The sequence below is a fragment of the Corvus kubaryi genome, unplaced genomic scaffold, assembly GCF_017639235.1.
Source record: "Corvus kubaryi isolate FWS band 111438036 unplaced genomic scaffold, C.kubaryi_AGA036_p1.0 37308, whole genome shotgun sequence".
In the NCBI taxonomy this organism is placed as follows: Eukaryota; Metazoa; Chordata; class Aves; order Passeriformes; family Corvidae; genus Corvus; species Corvus kubaryi.
This window is the reverse complement of record NW_024581096.1, coordinates 12,347,937-12,371,324: the sequence shown is the minus strand read 5'-3', so window position 1 is coordinate 12,371,324 and position 23,388 is coordinate 12,347,937. Positions and strand designations below refer to the sequence as shown.

The following is a 23,388-nucleotide window of genomic DNA, read 5'->3' as shown; positions in this document are numbered from 1 at the left end:
ATGGTAGTCCACTGAAGTTGTGTCCTTTCATAGCAAAGAGGTGTCCTCAGGCCATGTCAGAATGACCTTTTTAATCCATGCTGAGGTTTTTATTCAAACCGTGAATTAAATTGTGGCTGTAGCCTGTCCTCAGTTTAGACTTCATCCCTTGACTCAAGTTAAAATCTCTTGCCAGAAGATTATAGAAATTGGTGGCTGGGGCCTGAAAAGACCATACAATCAGCTTTCTGCCTCAGTGGTTAAGGCAGCATCGCCAAATCTGGTAGCTTTGAACCATTTTTGCTCTGCTGTCTTTTAAAAAATATTGGTCTGGTGATACAGAGCTGATATGTTGAATTCAAGATTGCTGCTTTGCTTTTCTTTGTTGTCTTCAGATACTTGAGAAAGAGCAAAGAATTCTGTACAGACCTATTGTGTAGAGGTTGCTTCAGCACAGGGGCTCCTTGCTTAGGACTGTGCTTGTTGGTGAAGTGAAGCACACGAGTGGTAGCAATTCCGAATTTTTTTCTTTCTACTTTCCATCTTTCACTAATGAAGAAAAGTAGTGTTGTCATGTGTAGTTAGCCGCTGGTTGAGGACAGTATTTTTAGCCTGACTTGGTCCTCGTGCCTGTCAGGCTGTACAGACACCAATATGTTGTTGGTTTCTGTTCTGCAGAGCAGGAGAGGGAATAGAGGCTGTGGCACAAAAAAACAATGGAGCTGAGCAAATTTCTGTTCTGTTACAAACAGAATAGTCAGTTTGAGGGTCCCTAGTCTTTTGTTTCCAGCAGTGCCTTTTGGGGCATATCTAGGGTAGAGCCAGCACTGAGCAAGTGTGTATGACACTTCTCCTTAATACTTTCCTACTTGTTTAGTATTTTCAGCTCAAACAGTTTCCTGCACGTGGAAACTCTTCCAAACCTGTAGCAAAGCTTTCTGCCTAATGTTTGATCAGTCGCTCCCTGAACCCACATAAACCTATTGTCTGCAAGATCCTTGGAAAGGACTTCCACAAGTCTGGTATTGTCTATCTGTTGTTTTACTGTGACCTGGTCCCACCTTCACGTGATGGTCTCTCTTCTGTGCTGTAATAGTTGATCCCTGTCCATCCCCCATATCACTGGTTTTTGTCATCTTTGTGTCCCCCTTAGTTTAACTAGGCTGAGGTACCCTAGCCTATTTGATCTCCATACAAGCGTTGTGTCATCTTTGCCCTTCTGAAACTTTTCCAGCTCTAACACAATTTTAGAGGAAGAGACCAATACTGCACGTTGGTGAATACAGTCCATAGTTGTTCTGTTTCTTTCTTTATGCCTTACCTGATGATTCCCAGCACTTTGATTTCATATGAATTGGACTGGGAGTCCGGAAGCCAGAGTACTTTTCCTGGTTCTCTAGTGTGGTCTGTTGGCTTCTTGGTTTCTGCTGATACCTAGTTTCTTTCTAAACTACTTTGTTGGTGTGGTTAAGTGTACACACTGTTGGTTAAGTGTACACACTGTTAGAGAAAAAGGTTACTCGGTGTGTACTCAGGCTGACAGGCTCCAGTCTGTTTTGCAGAGCAAAGTATTATAACATGGGGGCAATTTTAACATCGTGTTTTTTAGAAAGACTTGGAGTAGTTAACACCTCAGTCAGTTCCCAGTAATTTTTCCTTGCTGGTTTTGTCACCATGAGAAATACAACTGTTCCTACTTGTGATTTTTCTTCAGTTTTCATGCTAGAATCAATTTATTTTTCTGGGAGCCTGCCTTGAGTTGTGGGTGGATTTAAACCACCTACAATAAAAAGTGGAGGTTTTTTTAAATATAACTCTTAGACATTACATGCTTAATTAAGGAATCTCTGCATACCTTCTTAAATGGCACCCTGACTACAATGAGGACCAGAGTGATAACAACGTGCTGAATGGTTGCCATTAATTCCAAGGGATTATGTGAAACTGAGATATTGATGGCTTCTGTTACGCATGTGTTACTAATTAATGAATTGAAGAGTACTTTACCTCTTACAGTTGATTACTCTGATTTTCTTCTCAGCAGCATTTTTCCATTCAGTGTTTACGTAATGCAGAAAATTACATCCTTTGCCACTTAGTGATGTGCATTCTGAATTTGTGTATTCTTTTCTCTTTCCCAGATATTTTAAAAGGTAAGCTTCTTTTGGTTTCCAAATAGTCCTTTAAACTCTTTTCCAAGAAGCTTCATGCTATTAAGTGTGAAGTAGTAATAAACCACAGGTTGCTTTCAAAGTTTATAAAGGCAAACTTTTTTAAAGCTGCATTGCTGCAGAAAGGTGTAACAACTTGTTCATTTTACCTGTTTAGTTTGTAATGATAGTGGCTGATGCTTTAATGTAGCTTTTAAGAGCAATACCCATTTCTTTTCCAAGAGAAGGCTTAAGAATATTTATCTTGGAGTCTTCTAGAAAACCCTGCTTATTTGTGTAATACCTTTTTAAAACAGCTAGCCAGATGGATCCAGGGAACGCTTGTGCGTGTCACATATGTCTAACGCCTTTCCTTCTCCTGGGACCAAACTGCATTACATCATATTTTATGATTACAAGACAGAATTTTGGTGGAACGTAGCCATATGGTTGAGTCATCTGTTCTCTTCAGTTTTGGAAGGATTATACTAGCATCTTCAAAAGATTGTTAAATTTATTGGCTTTTTTTAACCCATAAAATTTGGAAACCTTCTGCTCTCTCTGGCAATGAAAACAATCTCAATTTCAGCTTATTTATATAATCTTTTGTAGTTATTAACGGAATCTGTTAAGGATGCTGTTACAGGGTGAAAAAATAAGATACTTGTATATTATTCTGGTTCTTCTATCTCATGGGATGCGAGGGAACCCCTAAGATATGTGATGTGGTTTCCTGAAAGAAACCAAAAAACCAACAAATGCACATTCTTTGCATTTTTGTCACGACCCATAAAGCTCTTAGGGGTTATCTCTTCTTCCATGAAGACTTAAAACCTGTTACAAATCCTCGCCCTTCTTCTGCTCCTCCAACCTTTCACATGAATTATTGAAAAGCATGTTTTGAAAAAAGATGAGAATTATCTCACCACTGATTGGCCATTTGCTCGTGGGACCATGTCTGAATTCAGCAGTTACTCAAAGTTGTTATGTTAGATGCACTCCACAGAACCCAACATAGCCCTGGTGTGCAGTCTCAGTCTTTGAAATGAGTTTAAAATGATCCTAATGGGGAGCATGACTGGGGGTATTTGTCAGGTCACTCTTGCTTGTAAGCATCATGGGGAAAATGTTTTTTAAGATTCATGATATTACTAGGGATTTCTCTCTCATGTCAGCCCCTCCAAGAACTGTGATGCAATGGTTATAGGTGTAAGAGGGATGTTTTTGATGATGGGAAAGGGGCTGGTAGCACAGCCAGCCCACTCACTTTTCCTGAGGTTGTGTGCTCTTTCTCTGGAGAGACTCTGGGCACTGGACTGCCCTTCAGGGTTTTGTGCTTTGTGCATCTTTTTATTACAGATTTTTAATTTGCAGTAGCTTTGTGCTGGGGAAGTTGAAAATCTCTGGGTTGTTGAGCTGCTGAGCTCTGTTACAGAAAATGTGTGTGCATCTTGTGAAGAAATCAGAATATAAGCTAGACAACCTGCAGCAGGGTGTCTCGATACAGCAGCAACGGTATTCCTTAGAGGGGAAGGACAGGCAAACCAGTGGCAGCACTTATCTTGATAATGAAAGAGTATCTTGACGATTGTGACATGAAATATAGTCCAGTCGAGGACTAATTAGTAGGAGCCAAGTGAATCTTTAATTAAAACAAAAAAGCAGATACTCGTTTGTATCTCTTGTCATCTTGTGTGAGCAATCCTAGTGCATTTGGTGAGGTGCAGGGTATCCAAATTAGCTAAAGCACTGCAATGAGAGGACTGAGTGTTCTAGTAAATCACACATTATTGATAAGAATATTCAGATGAGAACAGACAGGTTATTGATGTGCAGACTGGTCCATTAATAGTGAGCTGTGGTGGTTGTGCCTGGCAGCAGATAGCTCAGTCACTGGTCAAATAGGGTAAAAGTTAAGCCCCCAGCAGTGGCTTGGGGCAACCAAAACTGAGTTCCCAGGGGCTGCCTGGAGAAAGGTGTGCAAGCTGTGGCTCTGATCAGATGAAAGGCAAGGCCATCCATGCCTGCTGAACTGAATATTTGTGCATGTCATTATTCATGCCTGCAGAGAAATGGAACTCCTTCTTCGGATGAGTCTTAAGGGAAGGAACCAGGGTGAGTGCCTGCTTGTTCCTTCTCTCCTTTTGCTTCAGGCCTGCCATGTGTGGGCAGTTGATGTTCTGCATACAGAGAGTCTGACGCATAAAAGACTTTTCTGATTCTCAGTGCATGTGATGTGGAGGATAAACAACGTGGGAAGATGTGGTGGTGTGAAATCCCACATGTTCTTCACTGGCAGCTGAAGTGGATTTTATTTTCATGCAAAACAATTGCTTGCTTTTCCCCGTGACTCTTGGATTTATCCTCCATTGCAGTCATGGAAGCAAAAGCAGCTAAGCTTACCTTCCTTCTTTAATATTTGATTTTGGAAACTGACAAATATTAGATCTAGAGGTCAATCCACAGAACTAACATCTGTTAGTGGCCTCAGGAAGATCAGACAGATAGTGAAACTTTTTTGCCTTCTTCTGTAGTCATGAAGTACTTTTGGAGATTGAGTTGAGTCCTTGAAGACTCCTAACAAAATAATTTCTTGGAATAGGGATTTGCCTCTATGCTTGCAATGTGTTTTGTTTGGCTTTGTCGTGGGTTTCAGAATAGAAGTCTGTAATCCTGTAACAGTGGTTATGTCCTTTACAAGAATAACAAATTCAACTATACATAGACTCTTTTTCTACTCTGAATAGTTTTGAAATGTTAATACATATTTTGTTATGAATTTGTAAATTGTATTGCTTCCTACAATAGCATTCTAATAGGTATAAAAAAATATTGTGAAGTGTTTTTAGAAACAACCATCTAAGATATTTTCTGGCACTTGTGGAGAATTAAGATGGTGAAGTTTAGTCAAGTAATCTACTGTGTCTTGCTAGTAGAGGGGAAAAAAAGGAAACAGCTTTCATTGTGAGCTGGAATTTCATGTAGGCATTTGTAACACAAGAACAACGTGCCATGGTGGCTTGTACCTTATGAACACAGCTTACAGCAGTACATCTTACATCAGTTCTGGACAGCGGAAATCCCAAAACTTGAAAGGCTTTATGTGAGTTGCTATTTGACCTTGATAAGTAACTAAAATCTGTTGATTAAGTAGTTCTTCAGTCTTAAAACTTTGTTAGAAGCAGTCTTTTTCATATGTCTCGTGCTGATTATCAGTTTCTTGTTTATACATGTTTTTATATTTAAGGGTAAGGAAAACCTGAGGATCCTTGGATAACCATTTGAGAAGTGTAGTCATTTTTAAGTCATTTTTTTGAAGGGAAGAGCTCCCATGTGTCCAGCAGTAATCAGTAATTTGTTAGATGTATTTTAGTTTTAGTACAATTATTGAGTCATTTCAATATGAGAACAGTCATCTGAGTTCTCTGTAGTGCAGAACTTTAGAACTTTGAGAAAAGACAGAACAATGGGAGATGGTCACTTCAAACAGGATAGATTTAACTTCTTTATTTTTAGAAAGTCCCTTGTGTTTTTTCCTGTATTAAGATAAACATTGTTTCATTTATACAAATATACACAATTAATTCTTGGCTTTACTTTCTTCTGTCTTACTGAGAGTGATTGTTTGCATGTGGTGCGGTTACTGCTACGTCCTTTGCTATCTGCAAATAAAGATAAATCTTCAGTTGCTGTATTGATGATGTGTGAGATGATAAACAATGGACAGTAGCTGGACTTATTGCCAGTGCTCTCTGGCTGTATGTTACTAATGATTTAGATGTACTTTTTCTTGTTTTCTTCTAATGCCTTGCATGTTGTGAGCTTTTTGCTCATCACTTTTCCTTTTTACCCAATGGAATGAAGTGGGTTACTTGAAAATATCAGTAATTGCTTAAAAGAGAAGGCCTGATACACCTAGATGTAATGCTAGCAGGAAATGCCACTGTTCGTCAAATGCAAAGATTGATTTATCTCTTCAAAAAATGCTGAAAATTAGTATCTGAATGAAAAAAACCATCGTGGCCTTTAGTATGAATTTCACACAAGCAGCATGTGTGAGCTGTGCGCCTCTCAATCCACACAAAACTCCACCATGTGCCTCTAAACTCGCTAGATACGGGCCAGCTGTGTTCCTTGGTCTGGGTGAACTGTGTCACGTTCTCTTGGCCTCCCTTGCTGACTTTTGCTCTCAGGCTCTTCGCTTTCCTACTCTTACAGAAATGAAGTCTTGCAGCTGGGTTATGAAGAGGCTGCTTTTCTGTGCTTTAACTATGGATGTTCCCTTCCTGACCTTATGGCTACTCTGCATTCAAAGCCTGACTGAAACTGTGAAACTAACCACAGGGTTTTTTTAGAAAAAAGCAAACAAACAGCAAAGCAAACAAAAAGCAAACAAATTAAACCCCTCAAAAAACCCAACCAAATCCCCACCAAAACAGACAAAAAACACCCAAGAAACTCACACACAAGAAATACAGATTTCTCAGCAATACAGCAAACTTATTTCCACTTTCATTTCCCTCTTGAGTGTTCTTGGAGCACAGCTCACAAACCTGCTGCAAATTCCAGTCATCATTTAAGCAAAGACCACACTAACTTTTTTCTACAACTTCCCTCCCCCCACACCCCAGTCCCCAGACTTGCAGTCTCAGATGACCATTTTAGTCAGGTCATCTTTCCCCTTCTCTGCTGGTGAAAGACGCTTTCATTTCACAGCCTGTGGCCCCCTTCTGCCGGGAAAGTTTCCGGGCAGCCTCACTGGCTGATAGAAGTGCCCTGCTGAGTGACTTGCTGTTCAGTTGCATTATTCTGGGGTTCAGCATGAAAAAATGGTTTTCTTGGATAATAATCACTTCTTTATCTACAGAAGCTACCCAGTGAATGGGTAATTATCAAGGTTTACTGACAATCTGCCGTTAGTCTTTTGTTACCATTCCTTGTTCATTCACTCCAACTGCTTCCTGCCTTCCCTGTCGTTCTTTTTATCTCCAATTCAAATGGAATTCATGGTCTGACACAAATACAGTCTGCAGTACCAAACAGACCTCATGCGATTCACATGGCCAGTTACCCCAACTAGGCACCATAGCTCAAGAAGCAGGAGGAGGGCAATGGATTGATGCTTCTGGTTGTGAGATGTGCAGATGTTACTTGCATTGCTGCTGTTTCCACCTTTAAAGAATGGCATGTGTAATCTTGTTAGCTCCAAATGTTTTGTCTTCTTATGTAAGTATAATTAATGTTATTAACCATCAGTCATATAAAATAGGCAACATGGATGGTCAAGTGAAGCTGGAAAAGACACTGTTGCAGCAATTAGTGACATTTAGATAATATCACTATGAATTACTTTGAAAGCCATTGTCACAGCTTGCTTTTTTGACAACATAATTAGAGGTCTAGACCTTACTTGTGGTGAAGTTAATGAGCACAGCATCTTTTGGCATGGCCTTTCAGGGCACTGCCTCGGTCGAGAGCAGTGCAGCAGAGGTTGGCTCGAAGTGCCACTGTGCTGTATCTGCACTGAGGGCAGGCTTTGGAAGTCACAGCAAGGAGCTGGAGCTGCAGCAACTGAAAGGAGCCCGGGAGGCAACAGCTCCTGGCATCTGCTGAGCTCTGAGTGTCCTGGGAGATGCTGCTGCAGATTGGAATAAGCTGCTGCTGATAAGGTCAACAACATCCTGCCCTTCTGCAAGTAAGATTTCCACTCCCACTACCCAAGCTTGCTGCTGATAAATACAATCTGTAAATTGCAGTTGTTAAGGCCGGGAAAGGTGTAGGCTCCTTACCTACATACTACTGACTCCTAGGTTATAAGTGTTTTCAGATAAGCCATTCTTTTGAGAAAACCTGTCATCTGTTGTTTTAACTTCAAGGGATGTTTTGTTTAGTGAATGCATTCAGTACAATAAGATTGTTCTTGTTTTTAAAACTCTCTTGGGAAGTCCAGCACATGTGGACTTTTGTGCATGACCTTGTGATGCAGTGGTGTTCAGTGTCTCTGCCATGCGATTGTTTGTGACGCCAGTCTTTAAGTATTCCTTTCCTTTTCAGACACTGAGTTGCTGAGTTTGAAATTATCAGGAATTTCAATTTGCTACTCAGCTTCCCTGCAGTTCTGATTTCAGCGGAGATAACATAACTCTGTCTCCAGTAGGTTTGCAACAATGCAAGGTCACTTAAATCATCTCCTGTAGGCTGCATGCCAAAGATAAAGAAACAAAGTTGTTGCCAGTTAATGTTTGCTCAGGTATTTGCTCATGGAAAATGTTGTACAAGTGCTAAGTAGAACTATCACCTCTTGTTATACATTATTTCTTGCATGATATGTGCTGGTAATCTCAGACAATTGAGGCTTAATATCCTGATATGGTGGTGATGAAAGAAAGAATAGGTACCTTTTTTGAACGTGTTTTGATTCCTCACCTTCTCTTCTGGAAAGGAAATTGTTCACTTCGTGGCAGAGAAAACAATGTATAAAATAGGTAGTGCAAGCTTTAACGATGTAGGAAAATAAGCTTTGATATGAAGGTTTCTCTTTGGACTCAAATTCTGTCAACTTGTCAACATGCTGTGTGTGATCCCAAATATGAAGGATTTTTGCTGGATGGTTTCAGCCCCACGAGTATGATAAGTACTTTATTAGTATTTTGCAATGATAAAATTGGAAATAAATTGTGCACAGAGGGAGCTTACAGGAGACTCAACAGCTGTCTGTGCAATTACTGTCAGTGACTGCTGCCGAAGTTTGTCATGGAGCCGTGGCTTTGAGAGGTCATCTTGATGGTGATCACTGAAGATGCTGTGAGCACTCTGCATGGGCCTTTTTTAATCACTAATCAAAAACTGGTGGTGTAGATCAAGTCAATCAAGTTCTCAGCCTCACTTCATTAACACCAACCATGCAGTGCCCTGTGTAGGAGTGGCTTTCCATCCTAACTGTGGCTACCTCTTTCCTGCCAGCTCCTTTCTCAGGTTCCTGAGTGTTTCAGTATGAAAAACACTGAACTGTTACCAGAGAGTTGCTTCAGAGAGTTGCTACCAGAGAGTGAGGCCCTACAGCACATTTTTCCATCTCAAAATTGAAAATCAAGAATAAAAAGCGTGCTTGAGAGGGATGTTCAATGCCACCTGATGTTTGGATTTTAGCATGCCATCCATTCAGCTGTCAGTATTGCACCTTAGGATCTATGAGGGATGACAGACTATCTGGTTCCCTGCACATTAATAGGAAAATATTTACTATTTTTGGGCATGGCTGAAAAACACCTGCTTTATCCAAAAACTTGCACTTCTTGAGCTTTGATCAGATTTTCTTTGTCTCTGCATATGTAATACTCATTATTGCTACCTATATTGAGCACTATACACGTTTAAAAAAACCAAAACAAACAACAAACCAACTCTTCCCCCTTGCCCAAACCTGACGTAGTACTGAGTGGAGCACTGGCTGTGGTCTGTGAAGATGAAGTGTGTGTTCCATCAGTTTTGCATGTGTTCACAAACCATTGTTATTGCAAAACGTTAATTGTTTGAAGGAAGGCTGTTGATATCTGTTTGGCATGTGGCCTACAGGAGTGGGGGGTGTGTGTAGGGTGGGGGTGGAGGTGAAGAGAACTCACATGTGCAGTCTTTTCCAGGATTAGATTCTTCCAAATTAATTACACATAGTGTTTATCTCTATGCTGAGATGCTCAGGTTTGGGTTTTTTGCTTGAATGCTACATACTCAGTTGACTAATTTGTGTATTTGCAGCAGTCTTAATGCAAAGCAATCAAAAAAAAATCTCCAAACAAAACAAAGCAGAAGAGCCCCCAGCTTTATTGGTGATGAAAAGTACCTGCTTAGCTGTTGGTTTTGTTGCTCTTGTGCTACAGTAAAAATTTCCCTGAAGACTGTACTACTATTTTGTGCTAACCTTGAGTTTGAAGTGCTCTACATGGGTTGGCTCAGAATGTTGCACGTGGAGACCTCTCTGACATAAAAGAAAACACCCTTTTTTGTTACCTGAACGAGTGGTATAACAGAGCTGAAACTTCCCAAGGGATGTGTGGTGGATGGTGTCGTGCTATTTGGATGAGATCTGAAAGCAAGGAAAGTGAGGAATCTTGTGATAGAGGAAACAGGATGTGGCATAGAGCTGAAGAAGGGGCCTTGCAGAAGTGTCTGGACAGCTTGGAAAGGTGGAATGGGATGGTTTGGGGACTGCAGTGGAGGAAGCTTGATGCAGTTGGTTTATGCAGTTCAGGTCCCCAGTTACGCTGGCCATCCTGTACTCCTGGCAGGAGAGAGCATCTCCCATGTGCAGGTTTTCCAGGATAGACAAATGCTGGTGCTGCATGATGGGTGTCAGTTCAAGGTGGCTTTTACCCTGAACAGTAACAGGCAGTACACCCATGTTTTGCATCATCCCAGCCTCCCAAGAACTTGGTGTATGCTTGATGATATGTGACTTGTGGGGTCAAAACCAGGCTGATACTACAAGAGCTTCCAAAAATGTGTGTAATGCAACAGCCTCTGCCTCTGTTCAGAAGTCTGTGTTTTCTGATCTGCTATGGGCAGCAGTGCCTGTGCAATATTTGATTGCATGAGGCATTTTAAGCACCCTGCCTTAAATGCCTCCTACTTTCTTGCCAAATCCTGGGCACAGCGTCCTTCTGGATGTCGTATGTGTTCTCTGTCCTTCTAGATTTTTCTTCCCCTGAAGAACATGGACAGTAAGGCCACAATTCCATATTGAAATGGCTACTTTTGAGAGTCTATTGTGTGCCATTTATTTTATTAGCTGTACCTTTAGTTTTTGGAATGCATTGTACAATGCTGGTCTTTTGAGTGCAATGGAGAAGAAAAAAAACAGTTTGATCCTATCAGAGGAATACTTGAGCAACATTTGATGCCTGCATACTTGTTTCTTCTGTGTGAACAGATTTACGCATAATTTCATTTCAAAAATAAAATTAGGTCTGTAAATAGATTTATGTAACTTGCATAAAATTGATATTTCATCTACAACGACCCATTATTGATGCCTTAGGATGGAATCTTTATTGCTTTAATGAAAAGATGAATAACTTTATGTGAGCAATAGAGTGTGATGGCTTTTAAACATCTTAGGTAGAACACAGATATTTTAGTTTATAAATAAGCATAACTCTGCTGTGCAATGATGAAGAGAAACTGCATGTATCCGTTTGTTTTCCAGGAGTAAAACAAAGTTTCAGGTACAGTAGTGTTACAGATGTTAAACATGCAATTGCAAGAGCTAATATAAATGGATTTGGATATGTGACAATCTACAGAATTACTCATTCCTTTAACATCTCTGAGTCACAATGCTTGAAAGAAGAGACACTAGTTAGATATAGTACTGAAAACAGGAATCTAAAATGACTGCCAAATACAGATATAGCCTAGCCACCAGCCTCTACCACTTTCCTCTAAGCAGGAAAAGAAATTAATTATCCAGCTCTGTGTGAAAAAATAAAGAAATGTACACTGATAGCCTTTCCCTGACACTGAGATACCTCTGATATTATCGAGTGTGTTTTCAGGGTCACTTAATGGCTTGTCCAAGTTCAGTTCTATTTATTTCTGAAGTATGATGGAATCTTTTTAGCTGTACAGATAATTGAGGCATCATTAAGTCTTTCCTTAATTGTGTTTGCGTGTGAGTGTTCATTTTAGGATACCAGAAAGGATATGGTTGAAAACTACAGTAAAGATGAGCTAGAGCATCTGTTCTTGCAAAAGAATGATTCCATATGTAACAAAATGTTTTACTGTTAGCATGAACACTCTGCACCATCAGAATCACTTTCGGAATACGCCAGGGTCCTCCCTTCAGTATCTGTCTATCTCCTCAGTGCAGATTCCATACTTTGTAAAAACTGAGGGGTAATTTGGGACCCAACTATATCAGTTCTTCTTTGGTCTGGGATTTTAATGATAGTGTAACTATAGATGGATATAGTTACCACAGCAGCTTTTCAAAGGGGAAATTGACACTTTATCTCAGTTATTTCTTAAATTTGGGAGTCAGTATTAGTGTGCTTACTTGCTTGTACCAGAACATTGAGTATTGGATTATATGTCAATAATGTTTCAATTTAATAGCTGACTATTGTAGGAATGTTCATGAAACCGCTTCTTGAAGATGTGGCCATTTTTGTACTACAGAGCTGAATGTTATTCTGAAAGCTGTTCTGCCAAGGATTTACAGCAGACCTTAATCTTAACGTTTTCCTGTAGTTTATTCTGTTTCATGTTTCAGAAGTAAACTGGTGATTTCAGGTCAGGAAAAAAATCTTAAGTTAGGTGTTGTGGTTTTTTTCTTCAAAGCATAGGTTAGTATTGGGTTGGACGTGTGTGTGTGCTGTGTGTAGATAAAGGCTGATTCATCAAATAGCCCATATTTAAATATCTTATATGACTGAATAATAAAAAAGCTCAGAAACAGGTCAAACTGCAAAACAGGAGACGTAATATACTGTCAAATAAAGAGTGTTAACTTTAAAGGTTTTTATTTACAAGTAAGATTTTTTTTTTTTTTTTAAAACATCTGCTTTTAATAATAGGCTGCCTTTAAAGCATGAAATTCCCCAAAACCAGAATAGGCAGTGAGTCTCATTTTGGGTGGAACCTGCTGCTTGGCTGGCCACTCATTGTCATGGAGTCGAAATATTGCTTAGAGAAACAATTTTTTTTTTTGCTGATGTAATTAGTGCTCTAGAGTCTACAGGAGTTTATTTCAGCACTATAAGGATAAAGACTAAAACCTGCAGGATGTGCACTGACCTACCAGTCATTCCACTGCCATAACAGACTGCAACTGCTCTGTCTGCATGCCACTTCCTTTGACACAGCAGCCGTTCATACTCTTGGTTCCAGGTGGTGTTCTTTCAGCTCTTGTCTACTCTCCTGCCCATACTGTGCTTTCCCTAATTTTTTAAAATTTTTTTTTAAATGCTTTTTTTTAACCTGGAACACTTTCCCCCTGTTCTGGTTTCTCAGGGTGTGAACAGCCTGTGGAGTTAGTTCATATCAGTGTGCATATCATATACTTTTCCTCACAAGCCCAGACAGAGAAATGTGAAAGCTCTTATGTATCTGGAGGAAAAAAGTTTGTATAGAGCATCAGGACAAAGGAGGAAGCAGGGGGAGAGTGGTTTTTTATTGTTTTTTATTAACATGTTGTTAATAAAAACATACTGTTTTTTATAACATTTTCATGAGTATTTCTCAAGGTATGTATTAATATGAATTTAGTAATTCCAGGAGTTGTGTACAAATCAGGTGCTCATGAACAGGCAGTCATGCTGGAGATGAGCTGACTGGTGTCAAAGAGAAAGCCACAGAATGTTGAAGGTACCTCTCCTGAGTGTAGCAGGATGCTAACACTGGTTCAAATGCAGCTTTTAACTGCACCAGATTGTTTTTCCTGGAGGCTGAATGCTGTTGTTGGTCCAGATTAGAATGCATGTGGGCAACTTTTGACTCCTTTTCCAGAGTTCATTTTTCTGTGATCACGTGGCATACAGAAGGTTAACTGTCCTCTGTTTTCTTAGGATCTTGATAGACTCAACTTGGAGGTCTTTTAGAGGAAATAGACCATTGTCCTGAGCATTCAGAGGAGGAGGGAGAGTCATCGAGTTGGGAAGTCATGTCCTATTCCTGATTCAGCTGCTGAGAGGGATCAAAAAGATTTGGTGGATTAAGTTTGGAAAGATCTGAAAGTAGGGTGGTTTTCTTTTCTTTCAGTAGCACTATGTGAGTGGTGGGTTGGTTTGTTTGTTTGTTTGTTTGTTTTAAAGACCAACGCAAGGGATAAAAACCCCAGTAAAGCTAGTTACAGTCTGCAAAGGGCAGTCTCTTAACCCATTACCCCTCTATAAAATGTGAGTAGGGAAAAGCCTTTAATATGGAAAGTTTTGGCTGGCTTGGGTTGTTAGGGTGTGGTCTGGATAAGATGAGGCACCTCACTGCTTATCCCTGTGATGTATGTTGTGAAGGTCCGATGGGGCCCGGTACAGCTCTGAAATAGAAACCAGGACTAGAAAAATAAAGGAGAATTTTTGAAAATACAGTAAGAAAATATAGTATTTTTTTCCTGCACTACTCATCTACAGAGTTTCCAAGTTACAGTTCATCTTCAGGCATCGCTTAGGCCCTGGCTTAAGCCGTTAAATCCTTGGGAACCTCTGCTGCACAGCTTGCAGATTACTTTTATGTGGCTTTCTCTGTTCCGTTTCTTTGGGTTGGGCTTTTGTTTAAGCTTTCAGTGGTGATAAATGTGTACAGGATCATTCTGGAGAGCCTGTACACAGAGGTGGTACTGATTATATTTCTCCTTTCTTTTCTTTTTACTCAGACCAACGAGTGGAATAAGAATGACGATCGGCTGCTGCAGGCAGTGGAGAATGGAGACCCTGAGAAAGTGGCTTCACTGCTGGGTAAAAAGGGAGCCAGTGCCACCAAACAGGATAGTGAGGGCAAAACTGCGTAAGTCCAACCAAAACTTGTGATTTAACTTCTGGAAAACCCCAGCCCTAGATGCACATGCCACTCCTGTGAATTAAAAACCAGGTACTACCCTGGAAATGAAGGTTTCTTTTTCTTCTGAAGCACAACACATTCTGGAAGTCTTGATTTGTAATTCTACATTTAAAATGCCATTTCAAAAGCATAAACCCACTGAGTTAACTTGAACGTTGACAAATTACTGGGTAGATTGCCACCATTTTAGGACAGGGTATTTTCGAATTTCATGGCACACTGAAGATTGCACACTCCAAAAATTCTCCACCTTTGGGGCTATCTCTTCCCATGGACATTATTTTAATAAGACAGAAATTAAGATAGATTTTCATCCTAATGGGTTTGTCTGAACTGAAGCAGACAAATAGTGACAGAGTTTAAAAACCCTTCAGATGCTAAGAATTTGCTCAGCGTTCCTTGTTTTGATTGAAGTGTGGTAGTGAAAGTTTTGTGTAAATGAGATTCCTTTTGCACTTTCAATGTATTTCGTATATAGCATTTTCATCTTCTGTCCTTCCTCTTGTTCTCCTGCAAACATTCTGAATTGTGGAAGATAAAATACTCCACTAAGAAAACTACAGCCAAAAGATTGGTATCCTTAAACTTTCTTCCTTATTTCACAGAAGATGATTAAGTGGATAAATGAGAAATAGGCATCCTGTGACAACCAAAACCTTCATAAAATTCTGAATAGATGTGGTCAAAGGAAGACTTGGAAGGGCAGCACAAGGCAGTTTAGTCATGGGAAGGGCAGCACAAGGCAGTTTATACCAAACTATAAGTTCTAATAAATTACCTCTGGGTTACATTTATTGAGTCATGCTCTGCTTCTTTCTTGGTCTGGTTCAATTTCCTACATCTGCTCTATTTCTGCTCTGCGTCTGAGGAAACTGAGTGATGGATTCACTCATAATGACCTGCAATTTCTTACTGCAGAAGGCCAAGTCATCAATTATGTCAAGTGGGCTTTCTCCTCCATGCTTTAATCGGTTTTTAATTTTTAAAATTTGCATACGTATGTTTTTCTTTTGGCCATTGAATCTTTGTAATTATGGCTATATTTAGCATTTCATGTTTTTACAATCAACATAACTTCAGACTTGGATTCTTAAGCTCTTCTTAAGCTGCACTCTGTACAGTGTATCGAGTGTAACACCTACTTTGCAAGTTTCACCTATAAATTGATACTATTAATTTTTCTAGGGAACCTCCCAAGACTGAATTTATAGTATCTCTTAACTCTTAAGAATGTAGCTGGGTATTGGTGCAATGATTTTTCAACTTCATGTGGATACAATAAAAAAATTCCCATTTTCATCCTTTATTTGCAGCTACTAAGAAGTCAGTAAGCATATATTTATATGAATGATGCTCTTATTAATAATGCAGTTGCAAATACTTTCAATTGCTTGGAACAAATGTGAGTTAGTGCTATAAAGATCTCTGCTTCTCCTTGTTCTGTGTGCTCATTTAACTGTCATTTACTTTTAACTTTTTTTCTTTTTAACTTTTTTTTTTTTTCATGGTTTAAAAGACAGCTTGAGAGAGAAGAAAGAAAGGCAGCATTGCGGTAATGCAGAAATACAGCATGCCAACTCTCATTCTGTTCCCAGTGCTTTGGGAAATTTAGCAGACCTGCTCAGGTTATTTCTGTCTACGTTTTGAGAGATAGAGACTGGCAGGTGTAGAAGCAATGACACTAACTTGGAGAGACATAGCTACCAAAGGTGGCTCAGAAATGTTCTCTAGCATGGCTTATTAATAATGGGCTGTGTCTTTTTTGTGTTTTTATCACTCCAGAGTATTTTTTGGTGTGTACAAAATGGAGTGCAGCCATCATTTCTGTATAGACTTGTTTCTCCTATGTTTGCAGTGGGATGCCAGTGCTTCATTCCTGTTGTGTGTCTGGGTGCCTGACACAGCTGTTTTGCCTGGCCTCAGAAGCTCTGCTTAGAAGCACAGACCCTTCTGCAGCCCAGCACTGGGGTCTGTTGGTGTGCTGCAAGAGCATGGTGCTGGTTTGTTAGCTACCCCACCTGTAACATCAGTGACGCCTGTGCTGGGAAATCATGATCTGCACAGGGCTTTTGGGGAGAGCTGTCCACCCCTGTGCTGAGATTTCATAGAATCACAGAATGCCTTGGGTTGGAAGAGACCTTAAAGATCATCTTGTTCCAATCCCCCTGCCATGCACAAGAACACCCACACTTGATCAAGTTGCTCAAAGCACCGTCCAGCCTGGCACTGAGCACTTCAGGAATGGTTTTTCCACAGCCTCTCTGGGCAACCTCTTCCAGTGCCTCACCTCTTTCACAGTAAAGAATTTCTTCCTGTTAGCTCATCTAAACCCACCCTTATTTTGGTTTGAAGCCATTCACCTTGTCCTATCTCTACATTCCCTTGTAAAATGTCTCTCTCCAGCTTTCTTGTAGGTTCCCACTTAGGTACTGGAAGGTGCTACAAGGTCTCCTCAGACCCTCCTCCTATGAGCCTTGCACATGGTAAATAAGGCAGTGATTGGTGACAGCCAACATGGCTTCAATAAAGGCAAATAGTGCCTGACAAATTTGATGGCCTCCTACAGCTGGGTTACAGCACTGGTGCATGAGGGGAAGAGCAGCAATATCATCTGCCTAGACTTGTGCAAAGCACTTGACACTGTCCTGCAAAACACTCTTGTCTCCAGCTTGGAGAGACATGGATTTACAGGATGGACCAGTGCTCCAGGAGGGGTCTCATGAGGGCAAAGTAGAGAGGCAGGATCACCTCCCTTGACCTGCTGCCCGCAGAAGTATTTTGATGCAGAGCAGGGTATTATTTCTGGGCGGTGAGCTGACACTGTCAGCTCATGTCCAGCCGCTTGTCCAACAGCACCCCCAAGTCCATCTTGGCAGGGCTGCTCTCAGTCCATTCTCTGCCCAGCCTGTGTCTGTGCTTGGGTTTGCCCTGCCCCAGGTGCAGAACCATCACTTGGCCTTGTTGAACCTCGTGAGGCTCATGTGGTTTCATTGGTTACGTTTTAGGAAGTTATCTGCAGTGCTGTGTGGGAAGGGAGCTCTTTGGATGAGTGGTCTATTGATCCCTGCGAGTGTACATTGATTCATTTGTTTACAGAGTTAGGATGAAGCTGACTAACCAGAAGAATGTGATGGATTCAATTATGTAACAGACTGCATAATGTGATTAAAGACTTGGAATGTGCTTGAAAGCAAAAAGGAGAAACAATTACACATTGCAATACAGGCTTGTTAGCTCCATCATTGTTCCCTTAAGGTGTGACATGTTTCTTTTAAGACTTTTCTTTCTCATTCTTTTTGCTAACAACCCTACAAACAAAGTTTTCAGTACGGTCCTGATTTTTGAGATTTAATAATGTAGTGCATTATTTTAAACAGAAGGTGGAGAGGATAATTTTTCATGCTTAGAGAGGCACTTTTAAGTTCTTATTTTATAATCAGATGGCTTCCTATTATAAATGCTTGGACTGAGAGGAACAGAGACCAGAACTGAGGATTTTCTTTATTTGTCCTGTTGAGTACTGTATATATCATCCCACTGAGTCCTGCTATGATGTACTGCAGCTTTGGCTCAGTTTTGGACATTACCACCTAAATTTCCTCTTTGTGTCCTCTTTAGTCCCTGTCCCTTAGGACTTTTACTTTGTGACTTGTCTACGTGCAATAAAATAGAGATGCTTAAATTAATAAGATTTGGGTACCTCATTAATTTAGATATTAGTATTAAGGTAGGTATTTCTTAGAGATAATATTTACAAGTTTTCATTAGGACGTTTAACTCCTCAGCAGTATCTCTTTAAAAAAAGGTGTTTAAAAAATACCTTGTCAGAGTAATGAAATTATGGTTTTTTAAGACTCACTTGACTTTCCACACCATCACCCTGCCTAAGTTCTTTCTATACACAATAAATCACTTTTAAGGCCATGGAGCAAATCCACCTTTGGCATAAGTCGACACAGTCCCATTGTTGCTCCCACTTACATTGCAGAGACTATTGCCAAGCATAGTTGTAATAGAACCTATCTGGAAATCTGACTCTGTCGTTGTAGTCTTACTTTGCCAGATAGGTTGGTTGTTTTTTTCTTTTGGTCCAGCTTCCTTAAACAACAAAATGGGGCTTTCCAGCTTGGAATTTGATCATTTAAATTCACTTAAACTAACGAAAAAAGGGTTTTCAAAGAGATCCCTTTCAGGAGAGATAGGATTGGATTAATTCATGTGCTGCGTTTTCCACAAGATCAAGTGTTCAAATAGGCTGTTATTTTAAGAAGCTACTGCCATTATTGAGGGGAAGTGGAGGGACGAGGGTGAGGGAATGAATTTGGAAGGGATTTACAGTGTCTAAATGATAGCACTTCCTTGTCCTGAAGTTATTTTGTCAGTGTGCCAATCCATTACTGCCATGTTTACATGTTTCTGCAAGGTACTAAACTAGAATTAAATGCTTTTGGCTGTTAAGTGAAAAAAATAGATCTCTGTACATTGTTTTAGAATTGCAATTGAATCAGCTGTTGTTTAATAAAATTACTCTGACAATAGTACAAAAAAAGCTTTAGAAACCTCTGCAAATTTTCTCTTTAAGGATTCTTTCACAAAACTATTGCCAATAGCAGTTAATGGAAAAGATATATTTTCATTTGAAAGAAAATGTTCATGTCTTGGAGGCTGAACTAAAAATAAATTTTGGAGCATATTCCAACTGCAAATACTTGACATTTATTATGTACATAGTATTCATTTTTGTTTTCTTCCTTTTGGATCTTACTGTATAAGGAGGTGGGGACAAGTGGCATGAAGAACATCACTTTTCAAAAAGTAGATAATGTTTTAATTACCTTTGAGAGAGAATGTTTCCTTGTATGTAATAATATTTACCTTAAAAGAAGCTATTGGAAGAACACATAGAATGATAACATAATCTGAGTTGGGTGGGGCCCCCAAGGATCATCAAAGTGCAAGTCCTGTCCCTGCACCAGACCCACCAAGAGTCACACCATGTGCCTGAGAGCATTGTCCAAACATTTGGAATTCTGTCAGGCTGGTGCTGTGACCACTGCCCTGGGGAGCCTGTTCAGTGCCCAACCATCCTCTGGGTGAGGAATCTTTTCCTGATATCCAACCTAAACTTCCTCTGACACAACGAGGCCATTCCCTCAGGTTCTATCACTGGTCACCACAGAGAAGAGATCGGTGCCTGCCCCTTTGTTTCCCCTCGTGAGGGAGCTGTAGCTGCAATGAGGTCTCCCCTCAGTCTCAGCCACTCCTCACACAGCTTCTCCTCCAGACCCTTCACCATCCTCCTGGCCATCATTTGGTTACTCTCTAATGGTTTAATGCCTTTCTTACACTGTGGCACCCAAAACTGCCCCAGCACTCGAGGTGAGGCTGCCCCAGCTCAGAGCAGAGCAGGACAATCCCCTCCCTTGCCTGGCTGGCGATGCTGTGCCTGATGCCCCCCAGGACAGGGTTGGCCCTCCTGGCTGCCAGGGCACTGCTGACTCATGTTCAACTCGACCCAGAGCCCCAGGTTCCTTTCTGTGGCATCTCCTTCCCCAGTCTATACACACAATCAGGGGTGCCCCGTCCCAGGTGCAGAATCCCATGTTAAACTCCATACAGTTGGTGATTGCTGAGCCCTCTGATTTGTTGAGGTCTCTCTGCAGGGCCTCTCTGCCTTTTAGGGAGTCAACAGCTCCTCACAATCATCTGCAAACCTACTTAGTATCCCTTCCAAGGTGTCCCACTAAGGTGTCCAAGTCATTTATGAAGATATTGGAGAACACAGGGCCAAGGATGGAGCCCTGTGGAACCCCACAGGTGACAGGTCCCCAGTCTGGTGTCACCCCATTCACTGTAACCCTTTGTGCCCCACCTGTGAGCCATGTTCACCCATCACATGGTGTGTTTATCCAGCTGTGAGCTGGGCATTTTGTCTAGAAGGATCCTGTGAGAGAGTATCAAAAGCTTTGCTGAAATGCAAATAGATAAAAATAACTTTAACTGGCTTCCCTTGATCAGCTAGGTGGGTTTCACAAGTCCTTGTCATGAATGGAAGTTAGGTTTCACAAGCAGGACTTTCCCCACATGAAGCCTCATTAGCTGTGATCAATGACTGCCTTGTCCTCCAGGTGTTTTTCAATACCTCCCAGAAGAATCTCTTCTGTGATTTTACTGGGCACTGCAGTGAGACTGTAATTTCCAGGGTCCTCCTTCTTGCTCTTTTTGAAAACTCAGACAACATTAGTCAGCTTCCAGTCAGCTGGGATCTCTCCGGATTCCCAGGACAGTTGAAAAGTCTTTGAGAGAGGCCTTGTGATGACATCAGCCAGCTCTTTGGGTATTCTTGAATGAATCCCATCAGGCCCTATGGATTTATAGGGATCCAGCTGGAGCAGCAGATCCCGCACAAGTTCATGGTCAGCTGAGCACAGATCTTTCTCGCAGCCATGTCCTCCAGCTCAGGCCACTGGGGACCCTTTAGCCTGTTGTCAGTGTTGAAGACAGACATTACACATTTCTGCCTTGTCCATGTCCCTGTTTGCGAGGTGGCCATCCTCATCCTGTAACAGGCTGGTCTTATTTCTGCCCCGCATTTTGCCATTAATGTATTTAAAAATAACCCATTCAGTTGTCCTGCACGGTTCTGAGCAGCTTCAACTCCAGTTGAGCTTTGGCTGCATGAATTTTCTCCTTGCAGTGGCAGCAGCATCTCTGTATTCTTCCTGTATCACGTGACCCACACCACAAGGTGGACATAAACCTTTTTTCACCTTATTTCCAAGCTCATTGCTTAGCCAAGCTGACCTTCTGCCTCATCTACTTGACTTCCAACTCTTAGAATTCCCTGCTCCTGTGCCCTTAGGAGCTGATGCTTAGAAAGTGACCAGCATTGATGGACCCCAGCACATACAAAAGTATTTTCCAAGGGGGCCCTACTCACTAATTCCCTGAGCAGCCTGATGTCTGCTCTCCTCACGTCCAGGGCTGGAGGTTTGCTGGCACTTCTCCTCCTGTCAACAGAGATTCTAAACTTGATTGCTTTATCGTCTCTGTGGCCAAGATGGCCACCAGTCTCCACTTCACTCATGAGACCCTCTCTGTTAACAAGCCACAAATCACCCTTTAATAGCCAGCACCGTGCAGCCAGGGCATAAGTCCAGTGGAGAGTGGAGACTGACAGTGGACAATCAAGGCTTGATCAAAGTCACACCATCACTGGGTGCTGCTGTGCCCAACTTGCTGGAACTGCAGTATGAACTGGGGCCCAAGGCAGCAAAATGTCATTGTCCACCACTGACATTGCCAGTGCATTCTTCTCCATTCCTCTGGCAGCAGAGTGCAGGCCTCAGTTTGGCTTCACCTGGAGGGGCGTGCAGTACACCTGGAACTGACTGCCGCAGGGGTGGAAGCACAGTCCCGCCATCTGCCATGGACCGATCCAGGCTGCACTAGAAAAGGGTGAGGTTCCAGAACATCTCCAGTACATTGATGATATCATTGTGTGGGGGAACATGGTAGGGGAAGTTTTTGGTAAGGCGGAGAAGATGATCCAGATTCTCCTGAAGGCTGGCTTTACCATAAAGCAAAGCAAGATCAAGGGACCTGCCCAGGAAATTCAGTTTTAGGAGTAAAAGGGGAGGATAAAAGTCATCAGATTCCAGTGGGTGTGGCCAACAAAATAGCTGCTATGTCCCTCTCAACCAGGTAGAAGAAAAGACAGGCTTTCTGAGGCACTGTGGGTTTTTGGGGAATGCATATTGCAGAGCACAGTCAGATTGTCAGCCCTCTCTATCAAGTGGCATGGAAGAAGAATGATTTCAAATGGGGTCATGAACAACAAGAAGTTTTTGAACAATTCAAGTGGGAGATTGCCCATGCAGTAGCCCTTGGGCCAGTCAGAATGGGGCAGGATGTGAGGAATTTGCTCTACGCTACAGCCGGGGAGAATGGTCCTTCCTGGAGCCTGTGGCAGAAGGGACCTGGGGAGACTCAAGGACAACCTCTTGGGTTATGGAGTCTGGGATACAGAGGATTTGAAGCCAGTTATACCCCAACTGAGTAAGAGATTCTAGTAGTCTATGGAGGGGTTGAGCTGCCTCAGAAGTGATGGGCACCGAAGCAGAGCTAAAAGTCATCCTGCTGGCTTTACGTATCACTGAATGAGAGAAATGGACAGTGCTCTACCTCTACACTGACTTGTGGATGTTGGCAAACACTCTGTGGGTGTGGCTGGACCAACAGAAAAGGACCGATAGGCTGTGCAGATGGAAACCTATCTGGGCTGCTGAACTGTGGCAAGACATCACTGCCCAGGTAGAGAAGTTGGCTGTGAAAGTATGTCATGTAGATTCACATGAATGCAAGAGTCAGGCTGCTGAAGAGCTGTACATGATTGATTTGATCTCTGAGGAAAAAAAAAATTAATTTACTTTTATCACAGTGTTTAATTTATGATGGTCCAGATGGTTGCAATAATGTCTAGGTTTCCAAATATGGACAAAGTAAGAAAGACCACCAGGATCTCAACCTTTGTTCTATCTCTAGCCAACAGATGGCTAAAATCTGGTTCTTATTCCAAAATTTCTTGTAAAGTTTATTTCCATGGGAGATCTGGGTGTAAAAGCTTTTGTCTCTCTAAATCTTTTCTGAAGTTCTTTTTAGGTTCAAATCATGATTGTTCATTTTTTGTCCTTTCTCCTGCCCTGCA

At 41.4% G+C, this 23,388-nt stretch overlaps 1 protein-coding gene across 6 annotated transcripts in view; it reads left to right on the top strand.

Annotated features, from left to right (window-relative positions):
* The window catches only part of RAI14 (retinoic acid induced 14), an 87,011-nt gene that overhangs the window by 33,385 nt on the left and 30,238 nt on the right, over positions 1–23,388 (top strand). For all 6 annotated transcript variants that reach the window (XM_042028539.1, XM_042028538.1, XM_042028536.1 and 3 more), the window contains one exon: positions 14,497–14,627. In XM_042028539.1, coding sequence (XP_041884473.1) covers positions 14,497–14,627 — 131 coding nt within the window. The remainder of the gene's footprint in view (positions 1–14,496; positions 14,628–23,388) is intronic.